This window comes from Stigmatopora argus, chromosome 8, assembly GCF_051989625.1.
Source record: "Stigmatopora argus isolate UIUO_Sarg chromosome 8, RoL_Sarg_1.0, whole genome shotgun sequence".
Taxonomy (NCBI): domain Eukaryota; kingdom Metazoa; phylum Chordata; class Actinopteri; order Syngnathiformes; family Syngnathidae; genus Stigmatopora; species Stigmatopora argus.
The window spans coordinates 9,924,784-9,951,044 of NC_135394.1; the positions used below are offsets into that span (position 1 = coordinate 9,924,784).

At 40.3% G+C, this 26,261-nt stretch overlaps 2 protein-coding genes across 3 annotated transcripts in view; one reads left to right on the forward strand and one right to left on the reverse strand.

The window, feature by feature from the left end:
* xpr1a (xenotropic and polytropic retrovirus receptor 1a) overlaps positions 1 to 599 on the reverse strand; it is a 39,558-nt gene extending 38,959 nt beyond the window's left edge. Inside the window, exon 1 of one of the 2 annotated variants that reach the window (XM_077607157.1) lies at positions 195 to 599. In XM_077607157.1, the coding sequence (XP_077463283.1) occupies positions 195 to 263 (69 nt within the window). In that variant the 5' untranslated portion in view covers positions 264 to 599. The remainder of the gene's footprint in view (positions 1 to 194) is intronic. The other variant, XM_077607156.1, reaches the window with a different exon arrangement.
* Positions 497 to 24,295, forward strand: acbd6 (acyl-CoA binding domain containing 6). Its single transcript, XM_077607158.1, has 8 exons — positions 497 to 2,172; positions 2,664 to 2,728; positions 3,001 to 3,097; positions 5,459 to 5,535; positions 8,691 to 8,796; positions 10,136 to 10,225; positions 21,341 to 21,371; positions 23,708 to 24,295. The coding sequence occupies exons 1-8, from the start codon at positions 1,894 to 1,896 to the stop codon at positions 23,860 to 23,862; spliced, it is 900 nt and encodes a 299-aa protein (XP_077463284.1). The 5' UTR covers positions 497 to 1,893; the 3' UTR covers positions 23,863 to 24,295.
* Positions 24,296 to 26,261: the final 1,966 nt, after the last annotated feature.

The window sequence follows — 26,261 nt, forward strand, 5'->3', positions numbered from 1 at the left end:
ACAGCAATAAAGCTTAATGATAGGCCAATTAATCTTCCATTATGAATTTCCATCTTTATAGCACTGTAATAACATTTGAAAACAACAAAAAATCTGTTTACAACAGCTTCACATCACAAAAAACATAAATATTATGTTAATATTGCTTCCAAGTCTTCTATGTCAACATATAACAATAATATGAGCAATGTTACCTCATATTGAAGGTACTGTTTTCTCCACTCTGGGGTGATGTGGGACGAAAGGTGCTCGGCAAATTTCATATTTGCAGGAAAAAAAGATTCCACCAAGTGATCGCAAATCCCAGGCCGGCTCTTCTACTCCGCTGCGACGCCACTTTTATGTCCGACAACTTGCTGGATCAACATGCGGCGAGCAGTAAGCCCAAGGCGGCCCGCTTCACTCCACTTCTCCTCGTCGTCCCGTCCCACATGCTACTAAAACCACTACCCAGACTCTGGTACTCGTCTCGCCCGGCGGGGGTCGCGTATAGTTCGAGAGTGCGTCTGGGTGACTTTGCTCCGTCCCTCGGCGAGTGCGTGTGTGTATGTGCGTGTGTGTGTGCGCGCTTGCAGGACCAGCGTGCGGTCCGCCATCAATGACGTGTTTACGTCATAGAGCGCAAGCTGTCAGCTGGTTTGTTTTGGAACTCTCGCTGCCATTTCCGTCTCTTGCACTTTATTTTACTAACACAAATGTCTGTCCTTTGAGGACGTTCGTGTGTCGGGTATTAGTTTGCGGCTTGGATTTTTATTTCAAGGCGGTTGTGTTTAGTTTTAATACTGATTCTTAGTATTTCATCGCATCACTTCTCACTTCCGGTTTTCGGGCTATTGAGCCGTTATAACACAAGTTTGTCGGTCTTGGCTGGTGGGCGCGGTTAAGCAGTGTGTTGTTTTAATGTTGTGATTTGAATTCTGAATGGTGTCTTGCAAGTTAAACAATGTGTTCTTGTAATGTTGTGGTTGGACTCTGAATTCGGTCTTGCAATGCGTGACTAAAACACATATGGCGTCTTTGATTTAATTTGATGAAGTGATTGACATGCTACTTGCTGTTCTGAGAATGTATTTACTCATTTTAAAAATGCAGGAGTTTTAAAAAAATACATTAAAATCAGTTTGCGACTGAATGTTTGGCGGACTTTGGATTGCGTCTATTTTTGGATTGTCCTGTGGAGGGTGCAGATCACCTTTATTCGGCATGGCAAAAAAAAAAAATCATTTCAACAGTTATACATATGAACATTGCAAAACGCTATAAGGAAATTCTTAGTCTTTAAAGTCGACATCCAGTGGACTCTTGTATGTTCAATTTTCAGGGATTTGTATGTCTTTTTACAATGGATTTTTTTTCGAAAAAATAATGATCAACTCATGACTATTATATTTCTACTCTCTTAGCCTATCTTCCGAATATATGGGGCAAAATTGTTTATGAATGGTACACATTAAGAAATGCTGAGTGAGCCGAGTAAAAGATTGCAACAATAGTAGCACCTAGTGGATATTTTACGCTTCTGCAGGTTGTCACCTGTATTTTGATTGCCTATTTTTGAAAGCCAAAAGGAAACAAGTATATTTATATAGTACTTATTTCTAACTTATTTACTGGAAAACACCCAGGCAAAAACAACAAAGCCAAATTTAAACGGAACTATTTTGCTGGTTCCTGTTCTAGTCAGTGCTAATATTTAATCGTACCCATGACGGACCGAACACGGAAATGTGTCCGACTGTCAACATTACTAACTCTAACGGGGTTTAAACGCGACAGAAAGTGGCACATCCAACAAACATTAATCGAATCGCTACTTTGTCGTAAAATCTTATTTTTTACTACGATTCAACGCCATCCGTCGTCGGTGAAGGTCAGCTAGCAACAAGAAAAACAATGGCTTCCAGGTCGCCGTCGTCCTCTCCGGACACCGCGACCGGTTCAGGTACCGATCCGGCCCGGCCAGACACTGGGGAGCCTCTCGGTGGAGCGGGATCGGACTCAGACTCGGACCTGGCTATGTGTAAATTTGACTACGGTGCTATGGAGGCGGGAGAACGCCTGGAAGGTGATGAACTGGAACAGGAGTTCCAATCTGCCGCCGATCGTGTCGGAGGTCTGGTCCAAAGTACCAGCAGGGACCAGCTACTCTACCTGTATGCCCGGTACAAACAGGTGACTACTATGAACTCTGGTTTGTGACGCCATTATTATCCCCAGTATCACATAGAAACCCAACTTTTTTCATTTTCTGAACCGCTTTATCATCACTAGGGTCACGGGGGGTGCTGGAGCCTATCCCAGCTGACTGGGTCAGAGGCGGGGGACACCCTGAATTGGTGGCCAGCCAATCGCAGGGCACAAGGAGACAATTAACCATTCACGCTCACACTCATACCTAGGGGCAATCTAGAGTGTCTAATCTGCCTACCATGGATGTCTTTGGAATGTGGGAGGAAAGCGGAATACCCGGAAAAAAAAACCCACGCAGGCTCGGGGAGAACAGGCAAACTCAACACAGGTGGACCGACCTGGATTTGAATCCCGGACCCCCACTGTGAGGCCGAGGCGCTAACCACTCAGCCGCCGGCAGCCCTAGAAACCAACAATGAATGATTATAATAATATGAAGTGATCATGTGATTCAATGTTAACTGTTGTTTTAGGTCAAAGTGGGAAAATGCAATACACAAAAGCCAGGGTTCTTCGATTTTGAAGGACAGAGGAAATGGTATGTATGTCTCCATCCCAGTGTTTTTCTCAACCACACTCATGCTTTTGGTTCTGTTTCATCTTCCTCCAATATATGTCTTAAAAGACTGCTAATGTGGAATTGTTAGATCTAACAAATCAAATTGCTATCCCAAATTCATTTGTTGTTCTCGCTGTGTTTTCTCTTCTCAATATTTGAGGGACAAAATGTTAGAATTGTACAAAACACAAACAGTTTTCAGATTTTACATGTAACCATTTCATCTGATGAATGATTTTTTTTTTTTTTAGGCAAGCATGGAAGCAGCTTGGGGACATGGAGGCGGAGCAGGCAATGCAAGAGTACATTTCCTGTGTCAACATGTTAGACCCCGAAGGAAGCCAGAGGGTAATAATAATCACTACTAATCAATTGAATTGAATTGAATGCTTTTATTGTCATTATACTATTATAGTGAGATTTAAAGCTTTCAGTAGGTAGTACAAAAATAACAACAAACAGATGAATAAATAATGAATACATAAGTAGTTCAAGTGAGGTCAGCAGAGCGGAATAATAATAATAACAATAATGATGATGATGATAATAATGATGACAATGATAACAATAATGTTAATAATAATAATGATAATAATAATAATGATGATAATGACAATAATGATAATAATGATAATATTACTAATACTAATACTAATAATAATTATTATAATACTAATGAAACAACAATAATAATAATGACAAAAATATCAATAATATTAATAATCAAATTACCATACACACAATCTCTAAGACACCATTTTTTGTCCAACGCCTTTTTCTAAGGTTGTATAAATAAAGTAAAAGACAATGTTTAGTGCAAATTACCTTTGACGAAAGGACGCTCAAAGAATCTGACATATGCATCTCAAGGCTTTTTTAACAACTATAACAATAGATTAAATAATCTTTTAAGACCAGGAAAATGACTGCTACAATAGGTTTCAACCCCAAACTGGAGAAGCTGTATAAAGTAAGCAAAGCTACATGCAGTAGGATTACAAATATATTTGATGTTATTTATTTGCTTTTTCAATGCTCTGTCCTTACCGTTAGAGGTCAGCCTCGCTGCATTATTTTGAAAGATTGTTTTGCATCGATGAGAAAATTTTACATTAAGTATTCATCACTCCAGAATTCATCAGCATATTTTAAAGCAATACAGTCTTTGCAAACTGTGTGGAAATTTAACCGCATTTGTTCTTTGAGAAAGAATTAAACCAATCTGAATTTGGCCAAGTAGTATGTTGACCTTACAGTCTAAAATGTTCTTAAAAGGTTAACATTCAGTATGTATTTGTAAATACATAAATAGGATAGATATAAGAATTGTAAAATTGGATACCTTATATCCTGAAAGATTATTAGCAAGGGGAGTACAAAAAAGATGCTTTTTGTCTGTGCCTTAAAAGCCCTTTCAAGGAATTTTATTGTTATTCTCTGAAATATGATAACCAAGATCATGTCAACCCAGCAAGTCTTTGTAAGACTCATATTTCTAATGTTTACAGTGCTTTCCCCTGTCTTCTTTACCCCCGACACACACACACACACTCATTGTTTGCTCTTCTTCCCTATTTATGTCACTTTAACGACGTGACCCTGATGCACATGACCAATCTTGACACATTCTTTTTTTCTCAGAGGAGAATCAAATGGCTGACCGTGTCTTAGCGCCACACAACAAAAGAGACGCAGTAGAGAGCACTTCTTGCAAACGCACAAACTTGAAAAGAAATTTATTGTATTACCGCGGCCTAGTCATTATTTTGGAAGCACCGCTAAATACGTCGTGTATCGGCAGAGAAACTGGGCAGAGAATAATAGCCAGAAGCCGACCTTTGTTCCTTTTCAATTGTTGAGGAGGTACTGTTTTTATATTAGATTATACGACTGGGAAGCAGGGACGGCGCATCAGCGAATATTCTGTTTCACAAGTGGATTACTTTGTCCCAAAAGTGCATGCACTGTTGTTTCACTTGTCATGTTTCTCCCCCACTTTTTTACCCATTTTTATAAAATTGGATTTGTGTAGGCTTCTTTGGAAGCCAAGTTTCGTCACTGCAGAATAGGTTGCGATTGGAAGGGGAGGGAAAAATTTAATGAGGAATTCCGTTAAGAAGATAACTCAGTTTAGCGCCGACCTCCCCAAGGCTGAACTGTTGGGTTAAATGCTTTGTGCCCTTCAGATGCATGTGCCGTTGTTAGGATGCCTGCATTATTTTAAAATGCATTAGGGCAGATTGTTTTGATATTTCTTTTATCCACATGCAAGCTTTATTAAATGTTTAATTTCTAGTTACAATTTTTCCTATAAAATACTGATTCATAATTAGAACCTTTTTTTAAAATGAATTTCTACTTTGAATTTTGCATATAAAAATCTGCGCATCATATTTTGGATCATTTAAGCTAAACCAAATCAAATCTTCATATTTTGGCCTACATGACTGAAAATGTGATGTCGAAGAATGTGGGCGCCACGTTTTCATAGTTATGAGTTGTGTTTTTATAAATGACCAAAAATAGACACTTGACCTCTAAAGAGTTAAATTACGTAATATCAGATTAACATACACGTATGAAAAGCAATGGCCCGGATTCATGTCTCCGAGCGAGAACGTGTGGGACAAGTATGGTTTTTCCATTTCCTTGTAGTACCACAATTGACTTCACACTTTTCATTGTTGCTCATTGAAATTTGTGTGACAGGAGAGCAGAGGAGCCGAAAGGAGAACGGGCTTCGGAGGGGCAGCGGTCAGCTCTTTGTACCAAGAGGAGACGATCAGGTAGCAGAATTACAAATGCACAAAAAAAACCTGTCTAATGTATTGTTCGCCTTTCTGAAACTCTATTCTTTGATGAAAGAATGTTAAAAGTCAGGAGGATTGCGGAGTAGGCTGATCCTACAGTGCTCACATCGCCTGAGCTGTCTTTGTTAACCACTGGTCCTCATTCTGTTTGATTACATTCAACAGAGCGGAACATACACTACTGATTTATGTTAATGGAATATTTTCCGCTACCTGGCAGACTTACTCAAGCTTAAAGACCTCATCTTCCTTCCAAATGGAAAAAAAAGAGCATCTCTCAGCAGTTGAAATGAGATGTGAGAGTCCTGCATATTTCCGTCTTTTCAAATTAGTATGCACGGTCTTTCGAGACAGCAGCCAGGTTTCCCCTTTTAATTACAATCTGATTGAAGGAATGGGGGCGTGATGGAGATTTGGTGGGCATACTCAGAACTCTGACCCCCTTCGGATATGCACCCATCCTCGATCGTACAAGAGCCGCTACTATCCGATCTCCCCCATTGCGTTTGAACCCATGCAGAACTTGACGGAACTGTCACATTGACCGCTCTGCTGCATTCCAATTTCATTTTTACGCAGAAACACAGAACACACACCCTTCCATATTAAACATACACGCACCTGTCAGAGTTAATTGCATCGATCGCTCTTCGCCTCTCTCTCGTTTGTGCGTATTGATAAAAGCGGCATTGATTTGCAATATAACCACGTTACTGAGCTGATCAGCGCGTGATTGAGGGGGCTTTAAGCGCCGTGTTTGTAATCCCCTCGACAAAACATGCCGATCAACACCGGAGGCTTTGTATGTTAGACCCTCTGACGGAAGCAGGCGCTGAATTAGTTTGCTTCTTATTGCTTCTTTATTGTCTATTTGTGGGCCTGCTCATTCCTGCAATGTGGCCAGTTTTGTCAGATTAATGAAGGGAAGGAGACACACACACACACACTGCAGCGTTTTTGATGACAAGGTAGCGGGTGACCTTCCCATCATGCATTGCTTTACTGTTGATGTCACACTTCTTACAGGAGGCACATTAATCATGTGTTTGTTCAGTCTTTGTGTATACCTTCACAGACTGACATTTCACACATTTAAAGGCACATAGCACACATTTTTCATGGAAATCTTTTATTTATTTATTTTTTATCTTTGGCATAATAGTATAAACTAAAAGAGAATCAACAAAAGACTGATGATCTGGCCTATTGATTATCTGCGGGGGGAGACGGATGACGGCCACACTTAAGGGACACACGGGGTCACAGTGGCCATTGGGCAGCAGGAAGAAGTGGGCGTGTCCGTGCGGGAAAAGCATGAATATACATTGCGGCAGTAATCAGCAATATGTAAATGGGTGAGCTCATACATAACGTTATGGTGATAAAATTGTAATGACTTATTCATGATTCATCACAGGCTGATGAGCAAAAAGTGGAGGAAGGGGACTGACATGAGAGAACATGTTGATAAAACAACTAAAGAAATGCAACAAAAAAAATGACGGGGAGTAAATGTCAATCTGAATTTTTAATGGCAGATTTTTGTTTTTTTACTATCTACACATCACTAGGTTGAGGTTATAACTTTTTCAGGCAATCAGTAACTAGAGCGCCGGATGAGAAGTATCAGGTTGGAGAAGCACTGGATTTCTACTGAGGTTTTCATTCATATTTTGTTTGGGGTTTACGCCTCATTTATTTTCTGATCGGTGCAAATAAGTTTTCTGGACGATTAGCTGCCTCGCTCTGGATGCATATTGATTAGTGGTGCACTTGGTTAGTGGGTAACGCTCGTAAATAATACCTAATACTATTTGTTTTCTAAAGGCAAAGCAAGGTTATTCTGGAAAGGAAAGAACTGGAAGTAATTGTAAAGAAAAACTTTGAGAATAAAATAAAATACTTGGGGAAAAAACTTTACAGCACTGATGTTTTACATTTATAAAACTAAATTGTGCAATGGTGTAGCCTTTTTGTTCAGAGGGAAAATCTAAGGCTCAGAGTTGAAAGAATTATCATTTGCTGTCAATTATTTATTAGTATATTGGCTTTAAAGGGTTTTTATTTTGAAATGTATTGTATTTTATCGTATTACACAGGGCCGGTCCACTACTTTAGTGTCTTGAGGCATCTAGTTATCGTAATTAAGCAAAACAGGGGTTCTTTTAACGGAATGAGCCTTGTAAATATGGTCACTTACCTTCACCCATAAGCCAAACAGCGCTCTGTTTTTATCGTAGAAGACTGCGATGACTGTTCGATTCGCAGGTTTATGAACATAGCACACAGAAAGGGTGTTGTTGGGGTGTTGTGGCGAGTTGGGGGTGCGGGGGTGAGTTTGCTGGCGAGGTTGTGGCCTTGGGGATACAGCAGCCGTACAGCAGTGCGTGTATGGGCTGTTTGTCACACAATAGAGCACTAAATTCAATTAATTTGAATGGGCAGCATGAGTAGGAGGGAGGGGAAGGCGTAAAGCTCTAAATGAGATTCCCCCCACCCTCATGCACATCACTACCACCACACCAGCGCTCATGGTTGTCCCCAATGCCAGGAGGTGATTAGAGATGCAGAGATATAATCAGAGGTGGGACGGCGCCTCTACGTGTGTTTGTGTACGCGTTGTACGTCAGCGTTCCCAAGGGACGGTGCATGTGGTTGTTGCCCGAGCACAAGGCAGACAGAGGTTGTGTTATCTGTCTGTGTGCATTTGATGTGATCCTTAAAGCGGCGGGACAAAGCCTACATGAAAAATGAGAAAAGAACTAATCCTGCCGCTTGCTTGTTTTGATGTAACATTTCGCCATCAATACTTTACCAAGCATAGGCTCAAGATTCAGTAGTTTACGAATGTATTGTTCTACCATTCCCGTATTGTCGTAAATGTTATTTCACTTCTGTTTTAAAGCCCGTGTACACTGAAAAATATTGCTGTCCATACGAGTTGTTGTTTAGATTGACGGCGACCGTCGGAAATTACGATTACTTTCAACTGACTTCCAAGAGTGTCCAGTTTCCCATTTCAAAAAGATCTTTGTTTATCTACTGTGTCTCTATCATTGATTTTATCGATGCCGGTTCATGGAAACTCATTTAACACATGACTTCTTTTTTCTTCTTCTCTATTTCTTCAGAGAAGAGGATAAAAATATCTTTGACTACTGTCGAGAAAACAACATTGAGCACATCAGCAAGGCCATCAGCTCCCAGAATTTGGACATAAACGCCAAAGATGAAGAGGTATCATCTCCTTGTTCATTACTGCAGCTTTCAGGATGAGTTTGAATTCAAAGCTAGGTAGCTAGTACAACCTGTGTAACAGCAGAGGGCGGTAGTGAAGTTTTATATAAGCCAAAAGCCTGATATGTAGGTTAAGGAAAAAGTCTGAAGTCTTGCACTCTCACCCATTTGTATGAAAGTATTGGGAGAGAAATATTATCATGCCGAACCCAACTTTAAATCAGATTAACGATCTTTAAAATAAATCTTTAATTACTTTTTTTGCCTCAAAGGTTATTTTACGATAATTACAAATAGCCATTTGACAAAGAGGTTGCCATAGTGGTAATACATATTTAATTTTTCACATGCTCATTATGCGGGGTATGCAAAACAAAAAGTTAATGTCATGCTAATTTGAATTTAATACTTAACTTTTCAAACACGTCTTGAAAAATCTTTTTGAAGATCTTTCCAGGAACTGTCTTATCCATTGACTTGGAGTGATCATTCGCTGCCAGGCCTCCCAGTCAAAATGGATTGGACCTCTAGTGGCCATCAATGGCAGGCAATGATTTCAATATTGAACTTCTACACCTGGATATTTCAGTATATACATAAGTGTCCTCCATGTTTGCAAGTAGCCATAATGCTGGATTCTAATTTCAGGCCGAGTACAGAATTCTTGGCTTGTAAATTCACTTTTTTTGGTTTTAACACAATGACCTGATTGATTCATGATAGTCCACTGCAGCCCTTCTAAAGCTCTCCACTTAATACTTACAATGGCCTACTACTTAACTCTGGTCTTTAGTGATGATGCAAGCATCATTCAGTAGCCACACACCTGAGGACAGCGGGAAAAGAGAGGAATGGAGAGTGAGGGAGGGGCCAGCCTGTTTGGTATTCTGCTCTCTTCCATAAGTATTCATTCTAACATGCAGTTGTGGTGATCAATATGATTTAAGCAGCCAAATTGGACTTGGAGAGTTTGTTTTACCTAATTGCCCCCACTGAAAGATGAACTTGATCTCGGACCAAAGGAGAGGTGTGTGTGTGTGCATGCACCTTGTGTGTGTGTGTGTGTGTTTCAATAGAGTAGGGGGCTTTTACACGCTCACAACCCAATCAATCAACTCTGCTTCTGGTTCTGAAGGCCTCATTTGCCACTTTTGAGGAATGTAACTGGATATTTTTTAAAACTGACTTCATCCATGGGTCAAAATCTTAGTATACAGTATATTTATTTGTGCGTACTTTCCGAACAATGGGCACAATAAGAAAGCCCTTCAATTAGAATCAGCTGATTCTTTAATGGTGGTGTTGGGGCTCAATTTTAACACGGTGTTTTGCATTTCAGGGTCGAGCTCTGTTGCACTGGGCTTGCGACAGAGGCCACAAGGAGCTGGTTTCGTTTCTTCTACAGCACAAAGCTGATATCAACAACCAGGTAGGTGTACATTTAAATATGTTTAAGAGACTGAATGACAATCTTAAAAAAAGATGCCTCAGTGATTTCAATATACAAAATGTTGGCAAGCTTCACACAACTACATACAATTAAAATTAGTTGATAATTATTTTTTGTTTTATAATGGAAATTGTCATTCGAGAACTAAATCTTATTTGATCCGTTTTCAGAGTAGCGTCAGTTGTGAATACTCCATTTATTCAAACAACATTGTCATTAATATCTATCTGCCCTTGTAAAAAGTAAGGTTAGTTTGCAGGGGTGACAATTAAAAACCTTCATTAAATTAACGGTAATTGTTGTGAAGTTCAGCTAGTATATTACTAACTAGTTTCACCAAAGCAAGACTTCACATTTTTGACATTTTGCCCAAAATCATATGTCAGTTTGTAACCCATTACCTGCCATTAACGGTAATACATGAATCAAAGTTGCTCTAAAAATAATCTGGTTTTACATTGACCATACTGTACCAGCGTTTCTGTATTTACATTCGCAACACTGAAACTAAGGAAAGCGCAACAACAACAACCTTGCAAATGTTATTCGATCTACTTCTACTTACACATACTCACAAGCAAAACACGAGTTTTATTCTGTCATATTCAGATCCCCATTCCCCCCCTCTTCTCCCCGAAGGTCAACTTTAATTCACTTTGAGGCACAGACAAATCCTCCAGAGCTTCATCAAAAAAGGTGGCAAGTCACTAGTGTAGCCTTTCGCCTCCCTAAGGTTTAGCAATATCCAGGAGGCTTTAGCTCGGACCGTAAGCTGGCTCAGCTGCACATCGGAGAAATTAGTCCTCTGTCTGCCCAGACAGCACGACACAGCCACCAGGTTGCACGCCCAAGCTTTAACCGTAAGGCCGAATCAATTGGAAGTAATCAGGCAAATTGTTTTACGTCGCACAGGCCACATAATCAGGACATTTCACAAATGACTTTGTGTGGTCATACGTGGCCTTTTTGTTTCCAGTAGCGCGGGGAGTAGTTATGGGGGATTTGCTGGGAATGCTTCATAAAGGACTTAACCGAGGGATAACTATAATGATATAGCGCAATATCAAATGATAAAGGGTAAAGTAAAGTAGCATACATAGTGATTTGAACGATTTACGTGTTAATTATTTGAACATCAGTCAACAAAATTGTGTTTCTCATTTAAATTCTACAGTATGAAAAATTCTACTGTACTCTGAAGGGGGGGAAACAATTTAATTCGATATTTAAATCAGTTTTCTAAATTCTTCAATTATAGTGGGCAAAAATTTGAAAAGTAAATTCATTTATTTTCACTCTGACAGCTGTTTTAACTAATGTTTGGATGCAAAACCTTAAACTGGTCACAGTTTTTTTTCCTCTACCTTCTATAAATTGTTTTCTTCACGCTATCTAATGACTACTGTATATTCCTCCTAACCATACATGAACACAACTAGCCATGTCTTTTATAAAAACATGAAAATCTCACTGGAAACCTCAATAAACTAAGCCAAATCGTCAGTATTTTTTCCGACTCGATTGGATCTGGCTTTTTTTTAAAGGAAACAGTGGCGCAGGGCTGAAAAATTAGCTGATGTGGGTGCTGATCAACCTCACAATCACATCTCATTAGAGAAATATTCCAGAAATTAGACAAGCAGTGTTATTGAAAGCAGATTTATGAGGTGGCTGGAGGAACAATATAGTTGTCTAAATCATACAACTCCTTCACAATGCCAAATTACCTCATTATTTAAAGCTTGTGGAACAATGCCCTTCTTATTAGAACTTGTTTTAACCCCATTTTGTCCTTTTATTTTTAATCAAAGAAGAGGTAATGTGACTCTGTCCTTTGTAGCCAAAGTTTGTGACAGGTAAAAAAAAAACGTTCAAAAGAGAAATAGTGGAATGTTTGAATGGAGCCACGAGTAATCTCTCTTGACCTCCACCAAATGCTGAACAACCAGTAAATAAAGATCAAACATGATTTATGCTTAATTTGTTGATTAAAAAGGTGGGAGGGGTAGCTTTAGGGTTAAACAAAAAGTATTATTTGCCTGGCTGAAGAGGGAAATCGTTTGAAATTAATCAACTGATTGTTTTAGTGAATTGTTCCCAAACCCTGGTAACCTGCATTAAAGGCTCGTTTGATACTTAATCCTGGATAAAGCCTGGGGGTGGGGCACTACAATAGATCGGTCGGTACGTGTGTGTATTTGAATACACAGATCACGACTCTGCCACCTGCCAACTGTATGTCAAACCTCATCCTTGCACTGTTGCGTGAAAGTGGGACAGGCACACGGATTGGGTTGTTGACTCTCACTTCATGTAATAATAGAAATGACAGTTCAACAGCTGGACTTAAACACTGTGACAAAGAGGCATAGGTGCATTTAAGTCATTCCTTCATGTCACAACTGGAGTGGCGGTGGTAAATATGCTCTTGAATAGGAACAATGAGATCTTCAGGAAACTAGAGAAGGCAAGTTTGTAAAAACCAAAACAGAGCTCCTATAATTCAGTAGGTGTTCTGCAGTTGCAATGTTTATGAAGATCTAGTGAACATTTGATTTCAATGGTGAAAAGTTTTCTAAGCACAATAGAGTATATGGCATTTATTCATAAATTGTGACACATGAGGCAACCGTGACCAGACGTTTGGTCGCCGGGCGTTTGGTCGCCGGACGTTTTCGTCGCCCGGACGTTTGGTCGCCGGACATTTGGTCGCCCGGACGTTTGGTCGCCCGGACGTTTGGTCGCCCGGACGTTTGGACGACCAAACGTCCGAGTACCTGAGGCTATTGTATCAAGATGATAAAAAACTGGGTCACACTTCCTCAATAAATTGGACACACAGTGTGATCAGCAGATTCACATAACTCAAATTCTCAACCACTTCGAATATTGACAATAGCATACCTGTCAACTTAGAATTTTTTCTCGTATCTTATACGTTTTTTGATCATTTCAAATTGTGCATGCTGTATAACAACTTTTGAACGGGATTTTTTAGTACATTTTTTGTACAACCAATTGCATTTTACCCATTTTGGCTCTAACCCGGATCGTCTCGGTCACTGGTAGCAGACGAAAATGTAATCGTCGACTGCTAATATTGTCATGCTTTAAGCATGATATGCGCATTCCCCTTCCACACAGCACGTCCGCAAGCAATGTAACTGGACAGTCAAGCTGTCAGCTTCATACAGCGACAGAATCTTGAATTTAGTGCATACAAAAGACGATTGGGCACTACGTCCACTTTGGGGCAAATTTTAGAAAGTCCGCCCTGTGTGAGTAAATATGTGCCTCGTTTCATTTGTACGGTTTATTATCGCTCAATAAGGGGAGCAATTGTTCGAGGTTGACAGGTATGTAATTCATTTCTTGATTAGGCAAGGGATCTTATATGTACACATTGCACTGGAACAGTATGCAAATTACAGTGTCTTCAAGTTTTTCTTTGTAAATAAATCCAAGCCATCCAGATGAACCTCCACCAGAGAGTTGCCATGGAAATGTGCAGTTATTCATGATAACTTTAGTCAAATATTTTGGAAGCACTGCAGACAGCCACAAAGGTAGACAACAGCCCAAAGTGTATTTACACAATGTGGTACCCGGAACGTGATTAGTGCGAATGAGTGAAGGGAAAGTTGGGATTAACCCGACAAAGTGCAGGTTAACACCAAGCAAACACAATGCCAGGAAGGCCGCATTGTTCACGCCACACCGAGAGGAAGTGAGCGGAAGACGAGGCCGAGCAGGTGTCACATGCTCGCTCTCCACTGTCTCGCTCTCTCCGCCACCACTTTGTATTAAAACAACATGATCCATGAGGCAGGGAGGGCGACTTCCAGCACCGCTAATTCAAATTAATCCAGCGCGGTAGCACGGCCGCAGCAGGACCCGAGTGCTCCCAGTCTATCAGATAGAAATTCATAACTTAATTGAGGTCAGAGCCGGGAGCCGACAGAACAAAAGTCTTCAGCCGGGACCAGCTAGATCAATAGTCATAAATATCTGACTGCAGGGATGACCCGCAATTGGCTGAGGAACACAAAACAACAAAGTCGACATGATGCTACCAGTGCTGGATTGGGCTGTTTTAGTAGTTTATGGATCCAACAGAGGGGCTTTACTCTCAAGATTTATGACAGTGACGTCAAACTGTGACAGATAGAGTTGACAGGACCTTTAAAGTCATCTTTTCACCACTAATGTATGCTACAGTTTATAGTTATTTTTACACTTTAATTTCCCTAGAAATGAGCAACATCATTTACAATTAAAGCCATTCTCATGTATCTTTTAACTTGCAGAGCATTTTAGAGAATTTGACTATGAACTCAAAGAAGGAAGTGCAGCAACATTTTTTTTTTAGTATATTGTAATTTGATGAATTTGAAAATCTAATTGCATACATCACACATTCACTGCATTCATAGTGTATGAATGCATTCATAAGTTGGTGTGCTTTATATGGAGTCGTTGCAATGCCACTTGACTTAATGATGTGAGAGCTGTCGCAGTGTCAAAAGAGCCAGTCAGACACTCACACACTTATGAATGTATAATGTGTCCACTCAAAGGCGAGCTTGTGACTTGACAGTAATGCCGCCGTCTAAAGTGGCCTTGCAGCAGGTAGCAGTCGTCTTTGCCTTCATCAGCTCTTGTTTCTTTCTTATTGGCCACTCACTGGGCCTCGCCTACATCCTACTATTTGATTTCCATCGTTCTTAACCATCCACATAAATTGTCAGGAGCATTAAAGCTGTCCTCAACCGCTTCAGACAGAGAAGGGGGAAGAGAGGGGAGGTAAGAGCTGGAAACAGTGGTGGAGGGAAAGGGGGTGTGCAAGGAGAGAGAATAAACAAAGTAGTAAGTGTTTTGCCTTCCATCAGTCTCCCGCAGTACTCAGCTTTATGAGCCCCCACCCACCAGTACCCCCATTCCCGCTGTCTCCGCCACAGCCCCCGCTCGCCTCGCGATTGATTTTTATATTACACTCTTTTATGCATTTATTTATTTCATATATTTCTTTTTAAACATCATCGATGAGCTGCAGGAGGACAGCCGTGGGGGGGGCCCAGGCACGTTAATCCTGGGCTTCAACTCTATCCTCCTCTCTGATGGCCATAATGGAGGTTAAAGCATCCCATGGGAACAAACAGGCATGGGGACGCGAAAAGGGGACGGGGGTAGAAGACTATGCTTTTACGAACAAGGAAAGCTTATTTTGTTTTCCAACCAGCTAAATTGAACTCTTTTTAATACATTTTTCAACATAACAAACAAAAATACAATCTGTTCCATCTTATCTGGTTTATGATTTTAACATTAAGCATAGAGAAAGGTGTGGGGGGCACCTGAAGGACACTCCAGGCAGTGTGAAGGGCAGCGAGTTAGGCTTCACGCTAATTTGGCCACTGGTGGCGGTCCTCACACGCTGAGTGGCAAGGTTACCACTTGCCGCTCAGAAGAGACAAAGATTCAATTAAGTATGAACCCCCCCCTCCCCACAAGCAGATCCTTTTAACACTGGGGCATTCCCAGCAAACACACACATCTGCTATGTCACTTTTAGTTCTAGGTCGCACACACTCAGAAATATCTCAATTTTATGGAGAATTTCTAGTCCCTTGCTCAAGGGTATTTCGATCAAGCTCAGAAAGGCTTTTAATAAGAAAATTAGGACATCAGTAATGACAAAATTAAATTTAAAGCAATTCTTTGCCACATTTTTTGCTTCAATTCATTTGACATTGTACTGCTCCTGATCCCCCCCCTGGGGTTCGTTTGATACAGACAGAGACATAAATGAAGAATAATTTGACAACCACCAGAGGGCTTCACTAACTTGACCAAACCACTAAACAGGGTTGCTGAGGGATGCCATATCCTGACATACATCGTATATACATATACTGACCATAAACTGTACTCGGGTTCATCACTGAACATATGTTGTGCCTTTATTTATTTTCAATGATGCAATTTAAACTCTGTAGTTACATTGTCAAAGCCTGAGGTGTATTAGGTCATTCCAACAGGTTTTCATGACAAAAAAAGATGTTTAAAACACATACTGATGTAGTGTATGTGGTCCGCTTAGTCATTAATCACACAAAAGTGCAAGTGATCTGTCATTGCTTATTACTTGTACCTACTTGTGTGTCTCACTGGTCCTTGCAATCCATTCCACTCACAAAAACTCTCTTGGTATGTCTTGCGCTTTGCGGCCATTCATCATAAAATCTTTAAAAGGGCTTCAGGTTTTTGGGGCCACAGTAGCTGTTCTGGTTGTAGATGGGGGGGGAGGCTCAGTGAAGTGAGCAGCATCTTCATCTCCATCTCGCCGCTTTTTGATTAATGGCACCTGCTCTTCATAATGCGATCTGTTGGAATCTGCATGCCAATGATTCCAGTCGATCGATTCGTCCAACACAAGCACGCACTCCCTCCCAGCCGCTGTCATTATAAAAGTCAGAAGATGCTGCATGCATTGATCATAAATCATAATTGCTTTTCCATTTTTTTTACCACGTGTTTAATGTTTCTGTCTGGGGTAGTGGGGATACAGGAAATGCCAGGGCAAATTAAAATAAGTAATAGGGAACAAAAATTTAAAAAGAGTTCGTAATTGCTCAACTTCAGAGGTGGTCTCACTTTTGCTGTCATGTGCTACTTTTTTAATGACCAAGAGTGTACGTAGTATGAACCTGTATAAATCACTGTGTATTGAATACAGATACAAACTGTTTTCCTTAAAAACACAATTATACACGTATATATTTCACTCAAAGTCCAGTCTGGGAGGGTTCTGATTATGTTGGCTACATGCGTCAAAGCTAATCACTCTTATGTCTCAAATTATACGCAGCAATTGATTGTTTAAAGACACACTCAGCCAAAACAACATCACACAACTCTGTAAAATCTAGAGTCATTCGGGAAATTGTTTATTTGAATGAGTTGCTTAAAACGGAGCATTAATATTTGCATAAGTGCCAATTTTTGCAAAACTTGTGTTCATAAAGCTGTGGCTCATGAGTTTATATTTCAATGTACGCATCAAAAAGAAGAGCAGAGGTGGAGAAAACAAAACTGAAAACCTTTTTGTACAAAATCCTCAGCTAGATTTGACAGGACAAGTTTGAACATCAACCTGAACAAATCTCATCCAAGGTTCAGACACACAATCAGAATGAAACGCTGCTAGACTGAATCGTAGGCTCCAGGGACATCTGCGCTCTATTTGTATCCCCAAACCCAGTTATGTTTTATGCCCTTGAAGCTGCCACTTAATGCTGTAAACAGTTTAAGCTCTACATTTGAACTATTCTTGTCTGAACTGCAAGAGCTTTGAGGGAGTGGATCTATGCATAAAACTGGTTCTGTCACTTACCATGAATGATATTTGTGACAGTCTCTCTGTGTTTGTGTATTGAATAAGTTCAAGTACACCTGAGGGTTTTATGACTTCCCGTGTAAGGGATTCATCTGACATTCCTCCACTCTCATCAGGCAGATGACGGATGTTCCGCTTTTTTATGTTTACGCACATTTATTGTTTAGTTGAATTTTATAGTTGAATGTATTATAGTGTATTTATCTCCAGTACTTTGTTGCAGCTGCAGTCCTGTAAGGTTATTCCAGATTTAGAGGACATTTTGCATCGCACTCTTTAGATTTTAAATAACCCACATACAAAAAAAAATTACTAAAAGGCATTGGTTGTGTGTAAATGGGTAACTGAATGGGTGCTAATGTTAAGCGGTTTAGGCAGGGTAAAAACGATATACAAGTACTCTCCATTGACTACTCTTTAGCTATATCTTTATATATCTATGTGTATCTTGGAGCTCTGTTACTGTGACCAAGTACAACATGACATGTAAAATGTAGCATTTTTTACCATTGATATGTAAGATGAGATAATCAAGCCTTTGACAAAAATAAGACCTATTATCGATGATTTTGTGAGACAATCAGAAGGCTAAAGGCTTATTTTTCAAGAGTTTTTAAGTGGAAATGTCCTGTAATACCAAATATCAAACTTTGACTGTTCTCAAGCGTCACTTTTTTACTTTACTTGGCTTGTTTGGTCAAAATGATAGATTGGTGCGATCCAGTAATACTGCCATTATACTAATAGGTCAATCCCTATTCATGCTCCACCTAAGCATATTGGCCCGGCCCATTAGGTTGATCCACTACTCGGCGCCGGTGCTACGGCTTTTGTGCAAGCAACTGCTTTATTGAACACTCTCCTGACGTTTCTGCACCGCAAGGGGAAACTTTGGATGACATGCGAAAGCGGAGGTTTGGTGCAACATGCCTCTGTAATGGGATCGGGACAGGGGTGCACCCGAGCAGTGGCGGGGGGTTGGTGGGAGTAAGGGGCTGGTGTCTCTTCCAAGCTACTTCCAAAGCAAATGGAAGACAATCCAATTTCCCGTGATTCCATCAAGCCTCGGCCCGGAATCCGGGGACATTAGGGAACGCTGAGAGGACAGGGCACTGACCCCCCTCCCATGTATATACACACGCACAGCTGCACCATCTATGTTCACTGCACTATACATCTGCTTACTTTTTTGGCGGTTGGAATTTTGGATAATTCAGCTTCTTTCTGGAAGTTATTTTATAAGTCACACGGAGGTGGTGCAAGCATTTTTGTTAACATTTCTTTTAAAATCCTTAAATGTTGAACCAAGTTTTCACTGGCTTCCAATTTTCACAACCGCTTATCATTCTTTTTTTCTTCTTTGTAATGTAAGGCGATATTTATATGGGTTATCAGTCATGATGTTCTCGGAGGGAAACTATGGTGGTCACCTTTAATACTTTTTGTCAAAATATAGTGCCAACGAGACATTCTCTGACTGTCAAGTCACAACTTTAGCATTTAACATTTAGTCAGAAATTTTCAAATTCGTGTTTTTTGGGACTAATTCGCATCTGAGAATAAGTCGCAGTAGCCAAAAAATACACGACGAAGAGGAAAAATACATATTTAAGTTGCAGTTGCTTCTGAGTCACATTTTTGGGGAGGGCAATTTGAATTTTATCAGAAACCAATTTTTCAAATTTGTGTTTTTTCGCACTATAAGTCGCACCTGAGTATAAGTCGCACCTGAGTATAAGTCGCACCCGAGTATAAGTCGTGGCAGCCAAAAAATACACAATGAAGAGGAAAAATATATAAGTTGCACTGTACTTCCAGTCACATTTTTTGAGGGAGGAATTTATTTTATTTTATCAGAAACCAAGAACAAACATATCTTAAAGTTTCAATAGTAAAATGGAGAACAACAGGCGAAAAAGATAACATAAGTTTACAGATAACTATAGCCTTAAAAGTAACAACAAAAAAGGCTTACGGTTGTTAGAGAGGAAAAAATCACAAGTCATATTTTAGTATTAATCGTAGGCCCAGCAAGCCAAACTATGAAAAAAGTGCGATTTATAGTCCGGAAAATATGGTATGTGAAGTGTTAGTTTAGCAGACATTTGCATCTGTGTTTGCGATCCCCCCAGAGGGAATAGAAAGCACTAATCCAATAAGAAGGTCCCCAAAGTGCTGCCCCTAAGACAGAAACAGCGAGAGAAAGCGAGCGTAGGGGGGAAAAATAGATGATAACAATAGCACCACCGTGCACTGAAGATGGCAAGGATGGAAGAAGAGGGAAAGTAAGGAAACAGGGGGAATGAAAGGAGAAGGATTAAGAGAGAGGAGGTGAGTGAATGGGAAAGAAGAAAAAGGTGGATGTGGTAACGACAGCAGAGAGGGGCACGGAAAAAGAAAAAAAATTAAGCAAGGTAGGAAGAAGGGTTGCGTTTTAAAATACCAAAGTTGGAAAAGACTAATGCAGGCTTTCATCATCTTACTTTTAATCTTTTGGACGTGTGTTCGCTGTAGAGAAGGAAATGTCACCAAGCCTTTTAATCTGCCTCCAATCATGTGAACCCATTGGACTTTTGTTCTGAGGGCGCCGGCAGCACTTTGGCCATTCATCATCATTACGAGGCGCAAAGGCAGGCTGGAGCAGTGATTAAGAACTGAATCTTCTGTTGATGATGCCTGTCATAGATTGGTTCTTATTATACCTATACACACACCTCTAGCCCTGTCCCCAAGCCACATTTCCTACAAGAATTATGTCCCTATCATTGACCTTTTAACCTGAACTACCATTTGTACCGCTCACACACACACACACACACACACACACACACACACAGACCAACACAGATGCTTTATACACGTCTCGCTGTTGTCCCTGGACTGATGTATGTCAGGGCCATATACTACAGTAGTGACTTTCAACTTCAATGTATATAATTAAAATAAACTGCAGTTAATATACTAGCTCCACATCAAAACCTGCCATAACTAGACAATATTTTTCAACATTAGAATCCTTTGAGTCATTAAAATACCCACTCAATATATCTGGGTCAATTTACATGTCCTAAGACCAAATGTCTTAAAAAGAGAAAATATAGATATTTGCAAAACATAGGTCAGGAATACCCACCAGGTAGGAAAACTATTTAACTCTGCCTAGTGCAGTGACAAAAAAAACAATTAAATTCCTCTTCAGCATTCCAGAATTTTTATATTTATATGATATCTTAACTGATTTTGAAGCCCTTTTTTGAGCCAAAATACAAACTCGTTCTTATTCTGGTAGTTAATCTTTGAAAAAGTTTGGACAAACATACTCTGATTCTTGTGAAGTATAGTGTGTTGACATCATTGGCACATTTATGGCAATTCCCCATATTTTAAAGTCTTGGCATTCACTTATTTTACAAGATAACGAATGCACACAAAGACAAACAAATGATTGAAATCACGCGATTCCCAAATCAATACCTCATCTGCTCATAATCCCCCCAAAGACCAATAAAAACAAATCCGGCTAAAGCAATACACATGAAACCAACAAGTAGTCAATGATTGGTATGCTAACAGGTGAATCTCTTGCATTTGGATCTGCACTCATCAGTTGTGGCTCCAAATTCTTTTCTATTATCATAACTCTGCAGTGATTTATTCTTCACTTGTCACAAGTTGAACATTGTCTTTGCCTTTCACAGGATAATGAAGGACAGACGGCGCTACATTATGGTAAGAAGGCGGCTGCGTGCGGGTGTGTGTTCACTTTGTAATACAATTGAAATGTGTCTTTGGCCACTTCTTGTTCTCCTTCTCCATCTTAATGAAGCCATCCTCTTACTTGTGTGCCTGTCCTTTGGTATATTTGTGTCAACGTTTGTGATCTATTCCAGAATTGGGCGACATTTTACGCCACACCATTCAAATTTTAAATACATATACAAAACACTTATCTATAATCCGTATAAAGCGATATTTAGGCATGTGTTAGTGTGTGTATGTTAAGATTCTCTCGATACGTTTGTCCAAACCGTGCAACGTAGAGAGTTGAATTTTTTTCATGGTGGCCAAAAATGGCTGTCTGATCCCAATAGACGAGTGATTGCATTTCTTCTCTGTGTAAACTATTTTTTTTTAATTTGTTAAACACCCATTTTTAATAGCGCAACAATTGTCTTTTGGTTCTAAACAAGCAGGTGGGACTGGCGAAGCCGGGCCCCCCTGCTTGTATCCAGTATCTGAGTAAATTTGCATATCCTGAGACCAAATCTAAAAAGAAACTTGGAAAATGTAACCTGCTTTGTGAATTTCTTCCCTTATCGTTTTGGTAACTTACTATTAATCTATTAATTTTGGATTATTTTCGGGTCACTTCCTTGTTAACTCATTGGTTGCCATTAATTGCACAGACGTTCAATCCATTTTGACTGGGAGTGGTTAATGAACAGACTGAATGACTTAAAAAAATATGAATGTATGTAGGGAGCTTTGCAGAGGATACCCACAATGGAGAAAAAAAGTGATGCAAAATAGTTATTTTTCTACTTTTTCTTTACTGATTCACATCAATCACTCTTGGTTAGGTATAACAGCTATCTTCTACTCCTGAGAAAATACTGACATTGGTACAAATCTGCTAAATATATCATTTGAAATCAAATCTAAATCTCACCGTTTTTCTGTGAGATGAGCTAGTCAAGCCTTTAGTCATTTATTAAGCTATAATTGTTGAATATGTGGCACTAAATCAAAACTTAAAAGTTCTTTTTTCCATAGTTTTAAGGCCCAAATGTCCTCCAACTCTGACATGACCCATGTGTGGCTATTCCAGTCTGATTTTGTTCTGTCTATGTGTGCAAATGTGTGTGTGTGTGTAGTAATCGCCATGGCCTCCCTGAGGAAATCAGTAGCGGTCCTCAGACTCCCCCTGACCCTCTCGTGCCCCAACACACATGTCCCTGAGGGGCGGTTCTCTTGTCCTTCTGAGCCAGTGTACGCCACCGCACCATCTGTCCTTCCTACCTTTTCCGCTCCGGCCATGTCGGGTTACCCGCTGGCACCCGCGTCCAGTGAAGGGGAAGGGTGGCACGTCAAAAGACAACAAATAAACATAAGCAATGAACTCCGAGACAAATAGCAGAGAATGAAAATTCATTTCCACCTCTCTTTGCACAGCGCCATGACGGCTGGCAAGTGATTAATTGAGGGTTTACTGCTCACCATAAATTGTTCTCCTTCTCTACGGCTCCCCAGAGCACTAGCTAGTTTTTCTTTTTTCTATTTTTTCCCAGCGCAAGGCCCGGCCGGGCGGGTGCGCCGTCCACCGCATGCCATGCGCACCTAAATAAAACACCCATCAGGTGCAGAGCTCGCGTCAAAAAAATAAGATACAATCATCTTGGCTGGCTTGCACACGCGCACGGACACAGACGCTTTTTCCGATGTATCATCACATCTCGCATACCCTCTTTGAGGTTAAGAGGCTCGGCTGTCAATCACCGCCGCTGCTGACATCAGCGATCGTTGACGGGCACGTAGTCCGCTGTTTAAAAGCAGAAAGTGATGGACACCGACAGGGAGGAGCACTCCCATAGCTAGAGGGAAGGTGGGTGGGGGGCTTCAAGAGTTAACTAGAGAGGTGGCTAGTGAGCCGCTAACTACCTTAACTCGTTCACTGCCAGCCCAAGTATATGTATATTATGTATGTTTTGTTGCTCAGTAAAATGTATACCGAAAAAAAACCCTGTGATTAGCAATGGACGTCAAAATTGATTTGGACGTGTGACGTGGTCAATGGCAGCCAATGATTCATACAAACTTTGGTAGGAAGTGTAGGAAAAAATATCTTCAAAAAACACATTCCAGCACCACGATTGAATAAGTTCATGGTTGGCAAGATGCATTTTTAATCTATTTATAACTTGTCATTTATTTTTGTCAATTATCCTTCATTTCTAATTTTAAAAAGGGAAAACCTGTAAATATTCACTTTTTTTAAATTCATGTTCATTTTTAATTGTATTCATTTTTTTTACTCATAATAAAGAAACATTTTCTCCTTTGTGTAGCATCGGCGTGTGAGTTCGGCGACATCGTGGAGCTCCTACTGAGCGCCGGTGCCGACCCGTCCATCAAAGACCTGGAGGGCTCGCTCCCCGAGGAAGTCACAGACTCCCGCGCCATTTCTTCCCTCCTGCGCCAGTACACGGCTCCTAAAGGCTAGGGACTCCATGCCTTGATCGACAAGACCCCCTTGTCCCAGTCTAATCACCTTTAATGTCCCAGCATCCCTCACTTTCCCAGAGAGAGAGACTGTGGCAACCAAGAGAGTTGTCTTTTGTGTTTGTTTTCTATCTCCTATAAGCACTTGAGGTTAGTTGGATTTCCTCTGGTTCACCTTTATTTGAAACAATGACATTTAACCTGCTTCCCCTACTAGGTCGGCCCATGTGGTGCTGGATTCAAATAAGTTTCTTTCTTTACAGTAATGTCAGGTATTTCAATAATTTCACAAGGCAAATGACTTCTATTTTCTCTTCCACATCACTTCCTTAGGCGTCTTTGACCACTGCTGCTGGTGGGAGATACACTAGTGTTTCATTCCAAAGAATGCGTTACTGTATGCCATTTATCGACATTAAAATTCTTAAAAAATATTGTTTTCTCTTTTGTTCAAATCTGATCCGATTAATTTCCCCACATGCCTTAAATCTTTGGAAAATACACCATCTATAATGGTAATTTATGATCTATTATCTGTTGTTTTAACTGGCTTTGCATGGTTTTGCAACCATGCAACCACATTATCTTAGTTTTAAGGCAACAGTAATGGTGTAAAAAAGCCCAGAAAATATTAATATAATACTATTTACAACCATAAACCTGTCATTTAAACCAAGGATGTGTAGACTTATACCCACTGAACTATTGTGTTAACTACTCCCTCCTCTTTCATGCTGGAACCATCCAGATGTTTTGCAGAAATAACAAGCACATGGTCCAAATCTGCTTTACTTGTTCAAGCTGCTCTGATCAGCACAACACATGCACGCACACACACACACATATACACACACTGAGAGATGAGAATAGGCTAAATCTGGATTGCAGTTCTTAACTACAGCTCCCTGATGAAGACACAATATGTACACTGGCGGGGGGACACGGCTTAATCCTCCCCTCTCCAGCACACTGTCATGCGTCTATCTCACCCTTGCCCCGCGTCTCTGGTGGTAAATTTAACCGACAATCCAGCCTGATCAGAGGTGTTAGATAACAGTTTCAGCATGCTTGTTTTTTTTCTCATTCAACATTCCATATTTTTCTAATGGTGATTAAATGGCAAAATGAGATATCTTTATTATGATGTTCTCTTAGAACCTGTTTTTCTTTAAGGTAGTCATGTAGACGTCAGGAGATTTCAGAATTGTTACAGGCTGTTACTAGGAATGGTAACCAGTCTGTATTTCTTAAATGTAGTTTTTAATTAACATTGAATTAGATTATAAATGGAGATATACTTATGAAAACAGAAAATTACAACAAGGATGAACAATTGTACTCTGCTAACTCTGGAAGTGTAAAAACACACGCACACGCACACACACGTCGCTCTTTAATACTTACTATAAGTCGCAGGCCCAGTCAAAAGATGATATAAAATTACTACTTATAATCTGGAAAATGCAGGACTCTTAATGACTCATTCAGGAAATCTACAGATGAAACAATGAAAGGAGCTTCACGTGAATTGAGAGCTCTCACTCATATGGATTCCACCCACATGAAGCCATTAGGCAAGAGGGGTATCGCTAGAGCCTGTTTAGGCCAAGCAGGCTCCCTAAAACGTTGTAATACCAAGTTGAATTAAGAGACGGTGACGGCAACCACGCTTCCCCTGTTGGCCCGTCTGGAAGAATCTGAGTCAGATTCCAGTGGTGTGCCGTCAGGGCCTTCAAGGACTTCTCTGCTGGCCTGAGAAATATCTGAATCATGTATTATATTTTGTCCATCAATACTTATGAAATAATTCCAAAGGGTCTGTTAGCTTCCTTTCATTGCTTTCCCGCTGGTTGCACTGCTTCCAGATGTGTGTTTTCATATTGAAGCATTTAACCAATCACATTTCAGCCATTATTTGTTGCCAGGGTCAGAAATCTGCCTCAAGGCCTTCACAATCAGTACTGCAGGCTCTGCTGCATTAAACAAGCGTCGATAAGACTGTTGCTTTAACCAATCAGAATTCGATTTGGTGACACCAAGGCCTTCTCGCAGGCGTAAGGATACGTCATTGCCTTCTTGCAGGCGTATATATATTTGTAGTCAAGACTTTCCAATAATGACAAAGTTAAGTATGTCTACTTCATGGTGTAGACTGTAGAGGTTCGCTCACCTGCCTGCCATGTAGGCAGACAGTTCAAATCCCAGTTGGTAATCATTTTTCCCTTAAATAAAAACAACCGTGTGTAGTCAAGACTTTCCAATAATGACAAAGTAAAATGTTGCCACTTCATGGCATAGAGGTTTGTTCACCTCATTGCCATGTGGGCAGGTGGGGTTCGAATCCCAGTTGGGAAACATTTTCCCTTAGTTGTTTCTATATATTTGAAGTCAAGACCTTCC